This window comes from Panthera uncia, chromosome A2, assembly GCF_023721935.1.
Source record: "Panthera uncia isolate 11264 chromosome A2, Puncia_PCG_1.0, whole genome shotgun sequence".
Taxonomy (NCBI): domain Eukaryota; kingdom Metazoa; phylum Chordata; class Mammalia; order Carnivora; family Felidae; genus Panthera; species Panthera uncia.
Genome location: NC_064816.1, coordinates 14,342,442 through 14,362,690, shown reverse-complemented (window position 1 = coordinate 14,362,690; position 20,249 = coordinate 14,342,442). Strand labels below are relative to the sequence as shown.

Genomic DNA, 20,249 nt, shown 5'->3' with positions numbered 1-20,249 from the left:
AAGGAAAGGTCCGTGTCAAATTCAGAAACTTATAAAAACTGTTTCAGAAGTTGCTGCTGACAATTTAACGAATGCCGATTTCCATGTAAAATGGAGACAAGAGGGAAACATAGCAGCAAAAAAAGGTATTTCTGGGAAAGAGGTATTTCTGTAAAATGCACATTTGAATATGTGGATTTATGTTTTAGTTTTTATTCCGATAAGGCAACTGGGATGTGTGAGTTCTTACCAACAGGGGGCAATATGGCATTTACGAGGAGATTAATAGGTAGATACTACATGTACATTTTAAAACAGGAATTCTGTCTGACTTTTAAAAGAAGCGTTAAAACACAGATAGTCAGCGAGAGCCTGTATACGGTCTCCTGCGTGCAAGGAGCATAGTTAGGGTAACCATCACAAAATCGGGCCAACATCTCTCTCTCACCTAACGGATGCTATCAGTGACAGAGATCCTACAAGAAAGGCCTCCTCATACTCCCTGGGAGTAAAGAAAGAACTACTTCTATTTTCTGGCTGGGACCCTGAAGGGGGGAGTCTGTGAGTATGCAGAGGTGTGTGTGGGTGTGCATGTGCGTGTGTCGTGGGGAGGGGAGCAGAGCTGGCTGAGGACCTTTACCTTTTTTGAATGTTTATTTATCTTTGAGAGAGAGACACACACAGAGTGCAAGGGGCAGAGAGCAAGGGAGACGCAGAATCCGAAGCAGGCTCCAGGCTCTGAGCTGTCAGCACAGAGCGAGACACAGGGCTCGGACCCACGAACCTCGAGATCATGACCTGAGCTGAGGTCGGACGCTTAACTGACCGGAGCCACCCAGGCACCCCTGGCTGAGGACCTTTAACCCCAAGATAATGTGCTTCCTTGAGCTCATCCAATGAAGTAAACCTCTGCCTTCGGAGGATCTGTACTCCGTGGTTTCAAATATGGGTGAATTCTCTTTCCTACACCTCAAAGCAATTTTTTTCCCCCAGCACGGACTCGGCTCAGGCCGCAAGACAGAGCCTGCCGCTCGGCAGGTAAACCTGGCCAACCGCCCGCATTCACACCTTCACGCAGCCGGGTTTTCTCCAGTCACCATGCCAGAATTCTGGTAAAAATCAAACGATTTTTGTTGTTTGTGAATAACGGTTCCTCAGAAAAATCCAGCTGCCGATTCATGTGCCAGAAGAGAAAGGGAGGTCAAGGGTGAGACTCCTCGGGAACACGAGTGTGGGGTGCATTAAGACATGGAAAGTAGCCACTGCCCCAGGATTTACCCTGGAAGCCAGGCGGTAAGCACTCAAGCCGTGCTAAAACTAGCAGCTGCTACGTTCTTATGATATGCTAAAGGGTGTTCCCAAATCGGGGGGCTGTGGAGGCCCCAGAGGCATCTCTCGCCAATCAAGGGTCCGCGCTGATGTAGAGCTTTCATCCTCTGTAAGAAGGTTTTCCTTAAACATCCTGACAGGTAGAGCCTGACGGCCCTGGCATTCTGAGCAGCTGCTACCGGACGGATCGTGCCAACAGCTCCTTCTAGAAGGAAGAGCCAGGAAAGGGGCCCTCTTCCCAGCCGCGGCAGTCCCCGGGCATCGTGGCTTTGCCGGCTATGGTTTACTCAGGGTCCGCTCATTCCTGGATGGCCTGAACTCAAATTACAGACTGGCCATCTCGCAGGGCGGGACTCTGGCATGGGGAGGGCCAGAGGACCCACCTCACTGGAAATGTATTCTTTTGCAACCAGTGAAGGAAAAGGTGGGGGGGTGTTCTGATATGCAGACTATGGGGCTGGAGAGCAATGGTTCTCCTGAGGATGACAGCAGCCTGCCGAGGTCTCTGATGCATGGTGGCTGCGATCTTAAGTGCTCTGCGACAGCCTTCTTTCGCTCATTCTCTTTACCCTCTCTCCCTACGGCTCTTTCCCTTATTCATTTATTTCTCTTTGCCTAAGAAACACGCACAGGGCTGAAAACTCAGGCAGTACCGAGAGGTCTGCGATTTCAACACTGGTCTCCGGCCCCCTGCCTTCGTGAGCACCACCCCGCCTCGCCCTTAGCCACTTGGAATTCTTGTAGCCGTTTCTTCCGGCGATTCCACCCTTTATTGATTTATCGATTTTAGAAATGACCGAGTGTATGTGACCAGGGGCAATGCTCCCTAGCTCTCTCACACTCCCTACTTCCTTCCCTCCCATCATTACTTCCGGTTAAGTAAAACATTACATCGTAATAACCCTACAACGCAGTTCACCACAGGGCCAAGAAGGGTATTGTGACAGAATTTTCTTCCTTCGTCTGTTTTTTAATTTTTCTTGTACTTGGGGCTTGCTTGGCTGCGACGAATCTAATTTAATAATCTGACACACTCGCTTATGAGAGCCGGCGTCAAGGCGAGCAGTTGACCAGCGGCTTCCAGGCAGTGTGCCTTTGGGACCATTCAGTATCCCTACAGCCCCTGCTCTCCCAGAGGGAGGGGATGTAAGAAGGGAGAGGATTCAATACCAAATAAAAGCTGTGCTGTCTAGCTAACAGTAGGTTTACAACCTACTGCAAGTATGTATCAGCCCCCCACCCCCATTCCATAATGGAGTCCAAACCCTTGGACGCTTCACTTCCGGGTTCTTCTTCCCCTCACTGTTTCTCAGGCTTATTTTTGCGGGCTTTGCAATGAGCATGCTCCAAAGAACAAAGAAGGGACTAAAAGTCTCTGTGTCACTTCAGAGAAAGTACGTTTGTTCCAATCAGAACTACTTTTTGCCTTACATGGGCATACGCCCCACCCCCAGTAAGGGGGTAACTTCTGTAGTGCTCAGCCAATGAGGAAGGAACCAGGGGAGGGACTTGCAGGCTAGGAGATAAATTGTCTGCTGTGACCGCCCCCTAGCGTGCCCTTCTATCAGACACCTGCTCTTGCAAGAACGCTGAATGTTGATTTAAGCCTCGCTTCATGGTGCTCCAAGTCTCCGAGTGCCTCCTTTGATTGGGTCAGTGGGCTTATTTCTCACTGACGGACTTGGGACTTTCTCCTGGATAACCTTTGCTCGGGGCTCCCTGGCGGCCTGGCTAAGACTGTCTCAGAGCTGCACTGCGGTCTGAGACTCTTCCGCCGCAACCCTCCTTCCTTCCTCCCACTCCCCTCTCGGGCATGGGACCCGCACCGTGGTCTATAAGGGCTCTCCCCACCGGCTCCTGCTCCCCTTTCCCCCCAACCTTTCAGGCGCTGCCCTCAGTAAATCTCTTGCACCTATGACTCTATCTTGGCGTCTGCTTCTTGGAGGACCCAAACTGACACGTGCTCAAAGGATTCAGCAAGGCTTTACCTGTGAGCATTCTGCGGGTCGGTATATCTAAAGTAGTACCAAGCAGAATCAACAAAGGTATCCATTGTGTCTGTCTCTCTCTTGGCGGCTCCCCTGCACCTAAAAAATAAAGGAAGTTCATCAGTTTCTTCTAAAATTTTTAAATTTTAATGCAGTGTTTCCACCAGCTTTTGGGAAGGCGATGACAACTGAATATCAATTTAGAATGTCCCAAGAACAATGCTTCACCATGGATTGGTAATTCAGAGGATACTCTCCTTTTGTATTGTTCGGTACATGATGTTTTGCAGAAATTTACGAATACAAATTTAAATCTTCACCAAGTAAAAGCGTTATTCTCCACTTGTCTGAATTTTACCTGGTAGAAAATCTAACAACCTAAGAGGATAAGCCCGGAGGGTCTCTTTTGCACGTTAACTTCTATTTTAGGCGTGTCAAGATCGCCTTCAGCCAATGCCTAGTTTATGATACTTGGGAAGGAAATCGACTTATAAAGAGAAGTTGAAAACCAAATGTAGATGTGCTAAAGAATAAACTTGGGTTTTCCCTATCTCTACTAGGGCCAGGGGTGCAGAATTCGAAACCTTGGGAAGAGAGGTCACCTTGGAGGTCCAAAGGCAGTGGCGTGCTGGGGCCACCTCTCATACCGGCTTGGGAGAATCAACTGTTCACACGTCTTCCCGACTCGGTGACAAGTCATGTCGAGACAGTAGCCCGAACCTAGCCCTTGCAGAAGTACGTACACTGTAGAAATTGGCAAACGCCACAAATCAGAGGCTCCCCTCCAACACACCTCCTGCTGAAGGATGGGATGCAGAAGGGTAAAGATAGCCCTACCATTCAAGAAAGCAAATGAAGTGAGATCCTCGGAGTGTGAAGGGCTGAAAAGAAAAAGCAATCCTCGAGATGGGGATGCCTGGGGAGGACTAAGGTTCCACAAGGGCCCAACGGCTGAACCAGTTCCGAAGCACGTGCCCAGTGTGATGGGCCCACGGAACCACACAAACCGGGTGCAAAAATCCTACAACTTGCAGGAACCCGAGAGAGGGCGCCCTTAGTCCGGCCTAGCCTAGGAAGGGCTCAGCCTCCCTGCCCCCACCCCCGAAGACTCCTCCAGGCTCGGATCAGCAGTGATGGGTCGCGCCATTTATCACCAGCTGCGAACAGGAGCCCTGTGTGGCAGTGAGAAAGACTGCTAGAGAACACAGTTCTGACTCCAGGCTCTGCCTTTTGAGACATAGATGTAGGACCAACCACCCTTCTAAATAGCTGCCCTTCTGGCAGTCAGAGTCCTTGGGGGTTCTTGGGAGATTTTGAAGAGGGACGTGAGGAACCTCGAGAGGATCTGATGAATCTTCTGCTCATTTTGCATGCAAGGGCATGAGTCTGCTTTTAATTTAAAAATAAAAGAAGGCTTGCATTTAGAGCTTGCATCTGTGAAGCAGTTCATACTGCCTTTACAAATAGTACTGAAGGAGACAGCCATCACCACCACCACCCCCCACCCCCCAAGCTCCTGCTTATTAAATAGAAGCTGAGCAGAGAGACAGAAGCCCCAGATCTGGCGGGGCTCTGGGACTCACAGGGGCCTCCCTCTGGCGACAGCGGTGGGCCCTGGGGGCAGATGTTTAGGGGAGAGAGCCCGAGGGAATCCTGTTTCCTACCGCCCAGGGCTACTGGAAGCCGCCGACCTCAACAGCACATCTCTAAGTTAAAGCCAGATCTTTTTAGTTGGAAAGCAATCAACCAGAACGTAGACACTATTTGGGGAAATAATTACAACACAAGAATTCCTTATTCTCCCACACTATTAGTGCAGGTGTACAAGTCAGGAAGAAAATTCAGGGCTCAACTGATCAAAGGAGGAATGTCCGCCTACAACTTGCCAGGTCGATTTTCTTTTTAGTGGTCACATTGGACTTGAGGACACCAACATATTTTATGACCGACACGAAAAGCTGGTGATGTGGCCAGGCTACTTGGTAAGTGGGAGAGACAGGTGCTGGTGACAGTGACAATGGTATTGTCATTAGGAGCGCCAACGGTACTAACGAGGGCGGGGGTGGGTGGCAGGCAATGAGCCCAATGCTTCCCAGGCATTCTCTCATTTAATCCCGGGAACCCTGGGGATTATGAGGTAGGTACTACTCATGTCCCCATTCTGCAGTAACCGAGTAACCGAAGTCCAGACAGGTTCAGCAATCTGCCCAAGGTCTTGGAGCTCAAGAGTAAGGACTCCACACCTGTTGGACTCGGGCACCTGCGGTCCTTACCACCGGACACGCTGGTTCCGTGACTGTCAGCCCTAGATGCTCACTAGAATCACCCAGGGAGCCTGGACCAATACCAAAGACCTGCGCTCTGACCTCCAGGAATCCACAGCCAGGGGAGGAAACCGTCTCCGCACCGCAAGGGCCCTGGGCTGCTGCAGCTGGTGCGCCGAAGGCCACCAGTGTCTCCGGCAGAGAGACCCTTTTGTCACCGCTTATCAATACGGAGGGTGTGCTGGCTTCTCCTGGAGCCCAGGTTTCTACCCCAAAAAGACCCAGAGCTCCCTATGTTCCTGCCCACAAGCCTTATCTTAAAACCAGCTGGGTGAGGACCCAGGAGGACAGTGGTAACACTTCCATTCCCTGACTGGTAAGGGTCACTGTGCAGGATTACATGTCTCAATTCTAGTCTCCCGAGCGGCCCTTCGAGGGGGTTTAGTTTCTGATAAGAAAACCGAAGCTCAGAGAAGTTAAGTGACTTTCCCAAGGCCGCATGGCTAGTTAGGAGGCAGGGCCAGGCCTTGGACCCGTTACTGTCCGACTCCCGAGCTTGGGCCCTGCAACTGCACTATGGTTCCCTGATTACCAACCTCGTAATTCAGCTCTGTACTGGCAGAGGACTACATTTTAACACCCTCATCGCGATCTGTAAGGCCCAGAAAAAAATGGCTTCTCCACAGAAGGAAGCAGGAAGATACACAGCCGGTACTCGTTACCTATTTGCTTAATCAGCCGGTCTGGTATCACAAAAATCACATCTGAGATACGCCGGGGAACGAACAGTGAAACAATCCTACTTCCAAAACGAGCAGGTGTTTCAGTATATTAAAGAGCGAAACCCCTCAGCATGCACACCCTCGTAGCTACCACGCTGCTACTTATGAGAAAATCTCCATTGCTACCAAGCCTCTTGGTGGGAAAACCAAGGCAGAGAGGAGACACCATTTTCTCTGCTTCCAAGAAGCTCTCTGGAATATGAAATGGGAGGAAGTGGCCTTTTACAAAGCTATGCTGAACACGTGCGGCTTTCCATCGATGGGACCAGGTGTTTCTGGCAAGGATGTGACTGGACACCCGCTGCTGCTTCTGGCTCAGAGAGGAGAGGAGAGGGTGCTCATCCCGGTGGCCAGGCCTCAGATTCCAGCCCCTTCTCTCCAACGTCCCGAAAGACCTAGCATATTCTTTCCAGTCTGGTCGAAGTGCCAGGTCAAGGGAGCAGAGAGCCTGAGACTCCAGCAGGGTGCTGGGGACCCCTTACCTCGGGCAGGCGCAGTTCACCCAGTCCGAAGCCGTGGCCAGGGGGGAGCCTCCCTTGCCGGTAAAAGCTGTGATGTGGGGCAAGGTCACGGGCAAATCCTGCAGAGGCACCGGCACGGGGCCACAGGCCGGGCAGTGGACCATGGGGATGGGCGTGCCCCAGTACCGCTGTCGCGAGACCAGCCAGTCCTTCAGTTTGTCACTCGTCACGTCTCCACCGACTCTCTTCCTCCGGGCTTTCTGGGTCAAGGCTAGAAACGCGTCCTGCCGGTTCATGCCTGTGAACTGCAAGGGGAAAGAGAGAAATCCTAGTCTTCCCTCCACAGGGACAAGGTGTCACCACCCCCATGCCACCAGACTGCGATTTTCGTGTGTGGTCTGTGCAGGGCCATGTTGTGTCTTCACGAGCCCCAGGTGCCTCTATCTTTGTGGCCCCTTCCTCCTTAGGATGATACCAAAGACTGTATTTTATGGGGCACCTGGGTGGCACATCGGGTTAGGCGTCTGACTCTTGATCTCGGCTCAGGTCACGATCTCACGGTTCGTGAGTTCAAGCCCCGCGCTGGGCTCTGCACCGATGGGGTGGAGCCTGCTTGGGAGTCTGTCTCTCTTTCTCTCGGCCCCTCCCCTGCTTGTGCTCTGTCTCTCAAAATAAACAAACTTGAAAAAAATTTGTTAAAATTGTATTTTAGGAGTGTGTGGAATGAAAACGGATGAAATTTTGAAATCCTAAAAGTTCACTTTTTTCCCCTCTGGTTTTAAAAGAAGTGAAAACCTTGTTGAGGACCCCCTAAAAGCACTGTCAGCCCCACGCCCTGTGTCCACTGTGTCTAACGGGGAAACCGGCTCGAGTTCTGCGGCTCTCCTCATCACCTGAGCCCCGAGATACTGCAGACATCAAATGCTTTGAGCTGCCAACAAAGAACTGCATGATATGCATTTCTAATGACCAGTCCCCTGTTGGGGGAAACATAATCTGGAAGAGAAAAGGTTCAATATCCTGAAGCCGAAGGAATTTCAGGCAAAGCAGGGGAACGAATTGGAGCCACAGCTGGAAGGACCAGAACCACTTCTTCTCTGTTTAAATGCTCTCGATTTAGAGACAGCAAGAGTGAAACACAAGTAGAAAAGAGAGGGGCGCCCGGGTGGTGCAGTCGGTTAAGCGTCCGACTTCGGCTCGGCTCAGGATCTCCCAGTTCGTGGGTTCGAGCCCCACGTCGGGCTCTGGGCTGATGGCTCGGAGCCTGGAGCCTGCTTGGGATTCTGTCTCTCTCTCTCTCTCTCTGCTCCCCCCCACTCACGTTCTATCTCTCCCTCTCTCAAAATTAAACATTAAAAAAAAATTTTTCTAGGTTGAAAATAGAATTTCTCTTTTCATCTGATGCCCTTCTCAGAACCAAACTAATGGTAAGAATGGAGCCGGCATGGACTGCCAACGGGGGCCTCGGGGTACCCCGGAATTGGTTCACTGAAGACGGCCGGCATACCTACTATGTGCCAGGCTCCTGCCAGGCACTGGGGGCACGAAGATAATTATGCTCTGCCCCCCGCCCGCAAGGAGCTTACGAGCATGAGGCATATGCAGAAATACGTGCAGCTGTTTATCAACAGCAGCCCCGTCCTTGGGGTCTGCAGGGTCTCCTGAAGAACACGCAGTGCTCGCGACCACGGCAAGGCCCACGCTGCACGCTCCACACCCCCACCATCACACGATGACGGGGCAAACGATCGCAAGCTCTCTTGGAAGTCTACCTCCTCCACGAATCACTGTCTTTACATCCCAGAGGCTCACGGATGACAGGAGCCTCTCACCACCTGCTCTCCCTCCACCTGCCCAAAAGCATTTGTTGTCCTAGATATTCAGTCTAGAGCCTGGAGAGGGTTCAGTGGACCACCTGAACCTATCCGAACAAGCCAGGGAGCATTCATTCACGTCAGTCCCATACTAAGGAGGGAGTATCTCTCTGGGCACTTCAGAAGCCTAATTTTGGCCACGAGTGCCTCCTTTCTTGCCCTGCTGAGACATCGAGGGCTCCACTACAGGCACCTTGGTTTTGGCTCTGCACCTCCTCCAGGGAGCCTGCCCCAACACGGTCGAAGAGAAGGTTTAAGGTTCCGTATCTGAGAGCATGACTCACATCCGGGGATACCATTTACGAAGTGAAGGCACAAACACGAAGTCAGAAAACGTCACTCGCATAAGGAAAAAAAGTTGGCCACACTCTTATTCTTTGTATATGTCTATCTGTATACGTATCTACAAGATATCCCATAGCCAGGGACTCCCCAACCTGAAAATCCCTGAATTCCAGGTCTAACTGAATCAGGATCACCCAGCCTGGGGCCAGGAAGCATCTCCTGGGCGATTCAGAGACACGGACAGGGGGGCACTCACTAGGTGACACCGGCAGTTCCCAGACTCAGCTGCACAAGAGAATCACGTGGGGAGCTCTGAACACGCTTGATGTTCGATCCATGCCTCCCACCCCATAACCATCAAATCAGAATTTCTGGGGTGGGACTCAAGCATCAGTAGTTTAAAACACTTTCCAGGTATTTCTGAAGGGCGGCCAAGTTTAAGAAACGGCGCTCTAAACCAGAAGAGTCAAACCTCAATATAAGCACACAGATCTCATGGGGGATCTTATTAGACTCAGGGGGCTCTGAGAGTCTCCACATCTGGCAAGTGATGCCTGAGCGGCCGGTCCGGGGACCACACTTTGAATAGCAAGGAGATAACCTGGACCAAATGAATAAACTCGATTCAACTTCAGTGTTCATTTCCATAGGCGAGTTCAACTTGAGGTAGAAACAAGTCAATAATCTGGGGAGAAGAGCCAATTTCAGTCACTCTCCCAGGGAATTAGTTTTCCCGGAAGGGGAGATTTTTTTTTTTCCAGCAGGAGATTCCCAAAATAGAATGACTACGATAACCACGAACCTAGGATTAGGCTTGATTTAGAGGTGATAAATTTCTAGATCTTGAAAAAAAGAATGTTGTTTTGTTTTCAAAGATTAAGAAACGAGGCTGCAAGACCATTAGGTGTAGGGATGAGTGAAATGGCAGGTTGTAATCTGCACCTGAAGGAAAACAGCTCATCAGATCCAGGCCATGGTCATGATCTGAGAAGCTGTCAGGCCCGCGCCATGGGGAACCCACCTCAGCAGAGTTGCGGAGTCTCTCTGTGCCATCCGGCAAAGTCTCGATGACTTCGGAGTAGGGGAGGCCCAGGGTTTGGGCTAAGCTGGCGTCCTCTGGGCTGGTGCTGGGAATTCCTATTCAGAAGGGGAGAAGCATAGAACACCTTCTTTGCAAATGCTCAAGTCACAGAGATATCGACAGCACTAACACCCTCGGCTTTAGCTTCCCGAGGGAGACCCTCTTTTAGCTACAGAAGTTACAAAACCACGGCGCATTCCTCGGGAAAAAGGAGCACCGTCTTGGAGAAACCCACCCCCCTATTTCTTAAAGTCTTCATTCTGTGCTTCAAAAAGAGTTGTAATTCTGAAATACACGACTCGGGGTGCTTTGTGTCACCGAGACAGGGAAGCACAAGCATCTGGAGGAGCCTCTTGTCTGAATTCCCTCAGTGACCAAGGACCGTGACATTCTCTCGAGACGCAGGGCACCCTGGAAAAATCCACTCGGTCCGGAAGTGGAAAGCTGACAACTGTGTTTCTGCACGCTGGGCTCTGTTCCCAAAGGCAAAGGTACTTCATTCCGAACAGAAATTTATTCTTCAACCCACATATGCCCTGGAGACGGAGTTGAGCATAAGTAAATCACTCATGCAGAGGGCCAAGGCCTACTGTCGGCTTCAGCTATTCATACACACAAGCTTGCCCGTGGTGGGTTCTCAATCCTGGCACTGCTGGCCTCCTGGACTTAGCTGTGAGGCTGTGCTGAGGACTGTAGGATGTTGGGGAGCATCCCTGGTCTCTGCCAGTAGCATTCCCCGAGTGTGACAGAAAAATGACGGCAGAATTGCCAAACGTCCTCTGGTGGCCAAATCGCCCCTGGTTGAGAGCTCCTGCTGGAGGGTCAGCCGTGACACCTGCTAACGTCCCTGCAGACACGACGCGTCACGTGGCCACTGGGAGAGAAAACTAAGGGCAACACATACAGTGCTTTCGGTCACATTTCCACGGGTGACCTCCTTGGAACACCACCCTACGAGGGTGATTTAATGTTTGGGAAACATGTCCTAAAGCTCCCTGGCGAGACAGAACGCTCCGTGGTGTGATGGAAAGTTCTGTGGTGTTCCGGCTGAGATTACTGACAAAAAGCACCTAACGAGGCAGACAAATGTTCAGAGTGGACTTGAAGGAAGGGTGAGGACAAATGGCAAGCAATAAATATTACTGGAAAGTGTCCATTTGTTACCCTCCCAAAGCGTATGGTTTGGGGTAATGAGGAGAAACGTTCGAAAGGAGACACTGTGGCCAAAAAGTTCATTTGACCACATAAAGAATGCTCTGGACCACAGTGTGGGTTATGTGGGGCTCAGCAGGATGTGAACTATTTTATTTTTAATCTTTATTTTTGAGAGAGAGAGAGAGACAGAGTGAGAACAGGGGAGAGGCAGAGAGAGAGGGAGACACAGAATCCGAAACAGGCTCCAGGCTCTGAGCTGTCAGCACACAGCCTGACGCGGGGCTCGAACTCATGAGCTGTGAGATCATGACCTGAGCCAAAGCCGGGCGCTTAACCGACTGAGCCACCCAGGTGCCCCGGACATGAACTACTTGTAAAGTGCAGGTGAAATGGCAAAAACACCACTTTATCTCTTTTTTATTTCTATTGCTCTTCTTGGAAGGCAAGAAGCAGTAACTCAGAAAATGTTAATAATGTAACTGTGGGAATTCAAGACAACAGGAAAAATTATTTCCAGGCACATCCTAAAAAAAAAAAAAAAAAATCAGACTTTTTTTTCTTTCAAAATTTTCAATACTGTGCCAGTAATTTGACTCAAAATACACCCCTCCCCTCACCCCCTGTAAAAGCAAAAAGCCACATCAACAAGAGGTCCTTTTATTGTTTATCTTGGCTGATTGTACTAATGAATCTTACTAATTATAAAATATGTAAGAGTAAATAGAAGGAATTATTTCCCTCAAGCAACACACTTTCCAGGTTCCAATGGTCAGAAGGGAATGGCCCGAATGCCTTAATATCCATTTTCTGTTTGGCTGGTTCTTCAAATCACTTTGCCAAAAACCGATCTGGGAATTGGGAGGGAAAACGCGATGTTGATAAGAAATGCTGTTTCTTCTGGGTGCCAGGAAACTGAGAGTGGAAGGAACTTTCTCTGCAGATTCTTGGCACTTTGAGAGTGGCTGGGATCTGCAGCCGGAATCCTGGAGAAGAGGGGCGCTCGGGCCCATCCAAAGGGTGGATTTTGCACGCGCTGTCATTAGTTTTCAGCCTCTGGTTCACCCCCGAGCCCCGCTAGGTGACGACACCTGAGGATGAGCGAGGGATGAGCGAGGCCGCAGGGGACATCCAACGCACGGTTCTAAATGCACCTCCAACCCTACTGCTGTGTCACGGTCCCTTCCCTGGAGGGCTCAAGTTCACCTCCCCCACAGACCTCTGCCAAAACCCAGCCCAATCCATCATGCGTGCTCAGAACCCCCATCTCCACAGTTGCTGTTGGTTCTAGGAGCTCCGAAATCAGATTTCATCGGAGTTGTACTATTCCCCACACCATACGTATGCGTCTCACCAACTAGCTCTACCGGCCAGATACTTTTTATTATTCTCAATAGCAACTGGCAAGGTGTGGACTACTGGGTATATTTTCAAAATGTAGTTATCAAATAAGGGATGTTTAAATGGCGGGCATATCATTTTTTTCCAGAGGCAAAACAGACCATGGAGTCAGCAGGGAGCAATTGTAGTTGACCGCGACAGGCTGGGGTTTTGATCGGAAGCCTGCTAAGTATATTCTCCTGATTGTATTTTAATAGCTACTCACCTATTTTGGAATCCAGAGAGCCCTCAAAGTCAGCTTTGGCCAAGATAACGACAGGGGCCTCCCGCTGGGTGAGCATGTTCACGGCCGTCACGGGCGTGAGGCAGTCTGAAAACGAGAGCAAGTGACAGCTGGGGTACGCACACCATCTGAGTCTCAGAGGAGGTAAGTGAGAAAAATAAGCACTGGGACTTCCGTGTCTTGTGCTAACGGTTTAAAGAAATCTGTTCTCCGAAGTTATCAATGGATAATTCACACCAGTAGAGAGTCAAAAGGTGAAGCAAACACACAAAAATGTTCATCTGTGCTCACAACCAAAGAAGTGAAATGGCGTGTTTACTTTCCAGATGGTAAAAGACGTTCCAGCCACCCCTTTTTCCTTTTGAAAAGTACCTCAGGGGGCCCCTGGGTGGCTCAGTCGGTTAAGTGGCCAATTCTTGATTTTTGGCTCAGGTCATGATCTTGCATTTTTGGTTTGTGGGTTTGAGCCCCTCTCTTTCCCTCTCTCTCTGTTCCTCCACTGCTCATGTGCTCTCTCTCTCTCAAAAATAAATAAACATTAAAAAAAATATACCTCAAATATACAGAAGAACAAGCAACACAAAAATCTACGATGACTAGGAGACGTCTGGAATTCCAAATCCTCACACCTGAAAACGGAAGTGGATAAGAGAGTAGAGAATAACTAAGCAGAGAGCAGGAGAGATCCAGACATACAAGGACAGAACAGTTCTTCCCACTTACCCTTTCTCAGGAGACAGCAGAGGATGTGTTCCAGCAAAACGAAGGGGTAAATTAAGAAAGAGACAGAAACGGGATCTAGGAAACGGAGGATCCAACAAAGGAAATAGGGTCAGGACACTCTCAGAACAAAGAGAGAGGGAAGCCCTAGGCAGCAGATGGGCAGCAGAGGCCTAGAGAGTGACCAGGTCAGGCCTGAGCAGGATAGAGGGTCCACGAGGCATCTTCCGGGGGGAAAAGAAGGATCAATACATTTGATCTGACAGGTTGGAATGTGTAGAAAACTTGTATTGAGAGGAGTTTCAAAGAGCCTCTAGGAGGGTGTGGGAAGACTTAGAAATTCAAAGAACACAAAGCAGATGGGGAAAAAAAAAAAAGAAGACATCATTAACTTCAGGCAAAACAGAAAGTTATTACCAAAAGGAAAAAGTAACCATAGTGTCCTTGGCTCAGTTGTGAATGATATTTATGTGGTCGTAACAAAACACTCAATTTGGAATTATCCAAACAGTGTGCCATCTTAAATGAAGCTTGTTACAACTACCACAGCAGGGAGACAAGCCATTAATAGATGAATCTTCACTGACGATGTGCAGGAACGGAAGCATGAAGACACAAACGCAGTCCCAAAGGAAGAAGGGATGAGGAGTGGTAAGCAATTAGCGAGCTCATTTGCGCTTACTGCAACATGAGCAACTGACCGCAGTTGTAATTTGTGAACTCTTACTACCTGTATTTGCCGTGTTTTAAGACTTTCTATAATTTATCTGAAATATGTTTTACAAACCCCAAAGTTAGAATATGCCCAGGAAGTAAGACTTATTTATTTATTTTTTGATGTTTATTGTATCTTAGGGAGGGAGAGTGCGTGTATGTGTGCGAACTGGGGAGGGGTGGGGTGGGGGGGGTGGACAGAGGATCTGAAGTGGGCTCTGTGCTGACAGCAGACAGCCCGATGCAGGGCTCGAACTCACAAACCGTGAGATCATGACCTGAGCCGAAACGAAGAGCTGGACGCTTCACTGACTGAGCCGCCCAGGCGCCCCTAGATTTATTCATTTCAAAGAGGGAAAGGTAGGCTCTGTAGGCACCTAAACCGGCTCGTCTCACCTTTCACCTTGGCGGCAGGAGGTGGGGGGGGGGGGGGAGGAAGCAAAGGGGGGGCTAGGGTGGGGACAGAGTGACACGCAACCCAAACGGGTCTTCAGGGCAGAGGTTCAGCAGCACCCACGGTACCACAGCTGGGAGGCACCTGCTGCCCGAGCCGCCTAAGTGCTGCCATTTCCCAAAGGGGAGACCCGGGTTTCCGATTCCGTACTGCCCCTCCTCAAAGAAGACGTGCACACGCGTGAAGTCTGCGGTCACGAGAAAACGTGATGAGGAGGACGGGAGACGAGGTGGGACAGTAAAAGTCGCAAGGTAATGTCGAGAACTGGTGAGCTGAGGGGAAGCAGGGGAGGCCCATTACCCAGACACAGGGAGGGCTGTACCAGAGAAACACGTGGGGCACAGGCTGACCCCGGACCTGCCTCTCCTTCCGACTCAGCAACAAAACACTTAGCTGGACGCTCGGCTGCACAGCTCACGACAGCACTGCTCCGCCTCCCTTCCGCCAGTGTGGCCACGGGGTACGTGCAGAAGCGACTTCTAGGTCATGCTCTCAGAGGGAAGGAGCACGCCCTTCATTCTCCGCTGGTTACTTAACGCAATGCAGACGATGTGCTGAACGTCTCAGAGCACACAGGGAAGGCCAAGACCCTTGAAGGGCGAAAGAGCCTTGGCCGTGACTGACTCATAAAGCAGACTTGTTATACTCGCTCTGAGATTCATGTGGGCAAGAAACAAGCTTATGTCTTTTTAAGTCACCGTGTTGTCAGGACTCTGTCACAGCCACCAAACTCCTAGCTTAAGTAACACACCTAAAAGGATTCCACGGGGCTGGGGAAGGAAGCTCCTGCTGTTGCTAATACTCTTTGACTTTGACTTTCATGTGATATACATATATTAATTGGATCTTACAAAACACTAATTAATTTTTAAAAAGAAAGATGGAGGGGCACCGGGGTGCCTTAGCCGGTTAAGCATCCGACTCTTGATTTTGGCTCAGGTCACGATCTCACAGTTTGTGAGTTCGAGCCCCGCGTCGGGCTCCGTGCTGACAGCTCAGAGCCTGGAGCCCGCTTTGGATTCTGTGTCTCCCTCTCTCTCTGCCCCACCCCTGCTTGCTCTCTGTCTCTCAAAAATGAATACATGTTAAAAATACATATATTAAAAAAACGTGACCACATGCAAAAGAATGAAGGTGGATCCTTACTTTTGCCATATATACAAATTAGCTCAAAAACGGACTAGAGACCTACATGGAAGATAGGAAGTGAAAAGACAACCCCCAGAACTGGAGAGCATCTTTGTAAATCATATATCTGATAAGAGACTTGTACCTAAAACATGTAAAGAACTGTTAAAATTCGACGACAGAAAGACAACTCAATTAAAAAACGGGCAGAGGATCTGAATAGACATTTCTCCAAAGATACACAAACGGGGGCACCCGGGTGGCTCGGCTGGTTGAACATCTGACTCTTGATTTTGGCTCAGGTCTTGATCCCAGGGTCACGGGTTCCAGCCCCGCATCGGGCTCCATGCTGAGCGCAGAGCCTGCTTGGGATTCTCTCTCTCTCTCTGCCCCTCCCCAACTTGCGTGCCCGCGTGCGTGTGTGCATGCACACACTCTCTCTCTCTCTCTCTCTCTCTCTCTCTCTCAAAAAAAAAAAAAAACATTAAAAAAGAGGGTACACAAATGGCCAATAAACATATGCAAAGATGCTCAGTGCCATCAGCCACTGGGCAGATGCAAATCAAAACCACAGTGAGACACCACTCCTACCCACTAGGATGATCATACTCAAAAAGATGGACAATAACACGTGCTGGCAAAGCCGTGGGGGCAATCGGAGCCCTCATACGCTGCTGGTCGGAACGTAAAACAGTGCAGCTGTTGCGGGAAAGTCTGACACTTCCTCGACTAGCGAAACACAGAACTACCATATGACCCAGTAATTCTATTCCTGGATACATATATGAGGAAATGAAAACATACGTCCACTCAGAAATCTGTACTTATGTGCACAGCGGCATCATTCACAGCAGCTAGAAAGTGGAACCGACATGTCCATCAACCGATGAACGGATGAGTACAATGCATAACATTATCCTGAAATGAAAAAGGAATAGCGAACGGACACAGGCTACAGCATGCATGAGCTTGAAAACATTACACTAAGTGAAAAGAAACCAGTCACAAAAGGACAAAGACCGCACGATTCCATTTATACAAAATGTCCGGAATCGGCAAATCTATGAAGCGAGTAGACTAGTGGCTGCCCAGGGCTGGGGGAGACTGTAGGATTGGGGGCAGCTGCTACGAGCTGTGGGATCTCTTTGGGGTGATGAAAATGTTCTAACACTGACGGACGGTTGTATAATTCTGTGGATAGACCAACAACCACGGGATTGTGCACTTGAAGGGTGAAACAATGAAAAAAGGAGGGAGGGGCGCCTGGGTGGCTCTGTCGGTTAAGCGTCCGACTTCGGCTCAGGTCATGATCTCATGGTGTGTGAGTTCGAGCCCCACATCGGGCTCTGTGCTGACAGCTCAGGGCCTGGAGCCTGCTTGGTTCTGTGTCTCCCTCTCTCTCTCTCTCTCTCTGCCCCTGCCCCGCTCACGCTCTGTCTCAAAAATAAACACGAAAAAAATTAAATTCAGGGTGAATTTCATGGTATGTGAATTATATCTCAACGAGGAAAAACAAATCAGTCTGTGAACTTAAGAACTGGCAGACCTGTGATGATTACAGACCAGCAACTTGCATGCTATCCCTGGTCCAAATCTATTTCTTAGAAACAACAAAATCAAATAAAATCTGAAGCTCTCGACCAGGTCTAGAGCTCTCCGTCCTTCTCCTTGATCAGGCGCTGGCAACGCAAAGCAGGAGACAAGGAAGCCACGGAGAAACCCCAAGTCACCGAAGCATTTCCTACCGTGGCTCCCTAACTCCCAAACACATCAGTGCAAAGGAAATGTCCTGGGCAGAAAAGGTGCCCACTGCTCCCCGGGGCCCGCCGCTAAAGCCAGCAGGTCTTTCGTGCCCTCTGGCAAAAGACAGGCAGATGGATTCCCTTCGGTGTTCAGCAAAGCGGGCTCCGTGCAGGGATCCTCTGCGGAAAACAGGGCTGTGTGGTCACGTAAGTGTGAAACACGCCATCTGCTCTGCTCTCTGAGGCAGTCACGGTGTAGAGCAAAGGTTCCGAGAAGTCCAGAAGCAAAGAGACCTGCTCGCTTTTGTTTGTTCCGGGCTACGTGAGCACAGAGGCGCTTCCCTGCACAGAACATCTATTGACACGTGCCGGAAGGATGCGAGGGGGCCCAGTTTGTTTGGTTAAAGAACAGGCTGTCACCTACGGGATTCCCTTCCTCGCCCTCGTGTCCCGTCCCCACACAGATACTAAGCAGAAAGAGGGGACGACGACAGCAATTACTGAATGCTCCGGGGCTCCCGGGGAGGTGGGGCTCTTGCTCTCTGATGCTGTTGACAACAACAGCGTTCTGAGGAACCCTTTGGGGAGACCTCATTTACCCTTTGGGCAAAAGCACGCATCACGTAGACCACTGGTGACTCAGCACTGAAATGTTTGGTTCCAAAGCCTCAGGGTTTGAATATTTTAATATTAGAAATGTAAGAAAAGACGCCAGGAAAAGACAGAACAGCTTCTAGAACTCTGGTGATGTTTCCCTATTGATGCTTTTTATGGTTTGTGGCTTCCATCAAGTCAGAGCTTACATAACACGACTTAAGTCAGAGGCGGTCAGCTGAGGGGAGGCGGCAACGTCAATGATGAAAATAAACTCAATTTCAAGAACTCTGGAGGGAAGCACCTGACTTTTTGCTCTCTTAAAGGAATCTATGCCAAATTATAGGAGGCTGAGTGGAACACAGTACTTCCCGTCAATGACATCAGCAACCCAGTCGGCCCGGCCAGGAATCAGGGCGGCATCCCCAAGCCTCTGCCCTCGCTGCCCTCCAGACACTTCTGGGAGCTGCTCCAGCCCCTCCGTTCTGACCACCGCTCTTCTCCTGTCCTCACCGTCTCTTACCTGAACTCATGGCATGCCACTCCTGTCACCCAAGCATCACCCCATCCACGTGTGCCGCCCTCCTCCTCCGAGACCCTCGGGGCTCCTTCTGTACCCGCAGGGCCTCCGCAACCGCCCTGCCCGCTCCGCTGGGAAAGCCAAACTCACAACGGTCGAGTGTCCTTCCTTGAGTCACAGGACGGCTCTGGGACCAGAACCTTGGCCATCCTGTGCCAGTGCAGGAGCTGACAGACAGAGACCCCCTTAGCGGCTGCAGGGACTCGTGTATGAGAACGTCAACTCCTGCAGGGGATCCAGTGCGTCACAACTGAGTGCTGCCCTGACTTTCAGTGGTCACTAGTCACCCTCAAAACCGGACGGACACTGGATGGAAAAAACAAGCCGCTCACCTGATTTGAGCCGGCCGGCAATGGCAAATGACAACAGCGACGTGATGTTTGGGTTTAGAATGTAACCTCAGAGGCCAAAGAAGGCACAGAGCCATATTCGTGTGGTGATTTTAAGTTTGAGTTCTGGAAAAACCCTCATACCCAAGGCACCGCGCTGGCCTTACATCACTAGTGAACGCCACGCGTCAAAATCCAGAGACTTGACGCGCAAAATAACCTGGAGACTTTGAATACGTTGATATCTGCAAAGAGGCTACTTCCACGCTGAAAATTAGAACTGGAACATTGAGCGCTGGGCGGAATGTTCCATTTGGAATTATTTCAGAGATTATTAAGAAGAGGTGAGAAGGAAGCTAGTGAACCATTCGTGGTTAAAATACGACGACGATCATGAAACAATGATCACGAAAACATCACTCTTTGCACCTGCTAAAATAAGTTCTTAATTTCTTACACATTAAAATGTCTGGAACTGATACAGTGCCTCTCATGTCAGGAACGCCATCTCCTATATTTACATTTTTTCAAAAATTTTTATTTTAGAGAGCATGCACGCATGAGCAGGGATAGGAACAAAGGGAGACAGAGAGAGAGAGAGAGAGAGAGAGACAGACAGACAGAATCTTAAGGGGGGGTCCATGCTCAGTGCAGAGCCCAACCCAGGACTCAATCTCATGACTCTGAGATCATGACCTGAGCCGATACCAAGAGTCAGACACTTAGTGGACTGAGCCACCCAGGCACCCCTCCGTCTTTTATAATATATGATCTCATTAAGCCCCTGTTAATATGACCTCATTTTCATTTGTGTCACTAGATTAACCATAAGAAAACAAAATCCAAGAGCTAGATATTTACCTTTTTTTTGTCTTTTGATTTTAGATATCATTCAACCATCACAGCCCACAAAGAATCTCAAAATGCTCCTGAGAATTAAAAACTAGGAGTTTTCCCTTTAAACGAACAGTTGAAAAGAACCCAGTATTTCTTTTGAGTAGGTAGAAAGTAAACCAGAGAGAGCTACACCGGACCGAAATTTTAACACAAGTCTTGTTTTCTATTTTGATGTAACATGAGATGACAGCAGATGAGATCCGTCTTGTGCCAGAGTGAATCGCACGTGCATCTGGCCCTCCTATCGTGACCCCGCGGAAGAAGGCGGATCT

General features: G+C 49.8%; 1 protein-coding gene across 1 annotated transcript in view; it reads right to left on the bottom strand.

Annotated features, from left to right (window-relative positions):
• LARS2 (leucyl-tRNA synthetase 2, mitochondrial) overlaps window positions 1–20,249 on the bottom strand; it is a 168,846-nt gene that overhangs the window by 47,899 nt on the left and 100,698 nt on the right. Inside the window, exons 10-13 of the mRNA XM_049642506.1 lie at window positions 12,802–12,906; window positions 9,984–10,099; window positions 6,825–7,108; window positions 3,297–3,395 (exon numbers count right to left, since the gene is read on the bottom strand). Of these exons, the coding sequence (XP_049498463.1) occupies window positions 3,297–3,395; window positions 6,825–7,108; window positions 9,984–10,099; window positions 12,802–12,906 (604 nt within the window). The remainder of the gene's footprint in view (window positions 1–3,296; window positions 3,396–6,824; window positions 7,109–9,983; window positions 10,100–12,801; window positions 12,907–20,249) is intronic.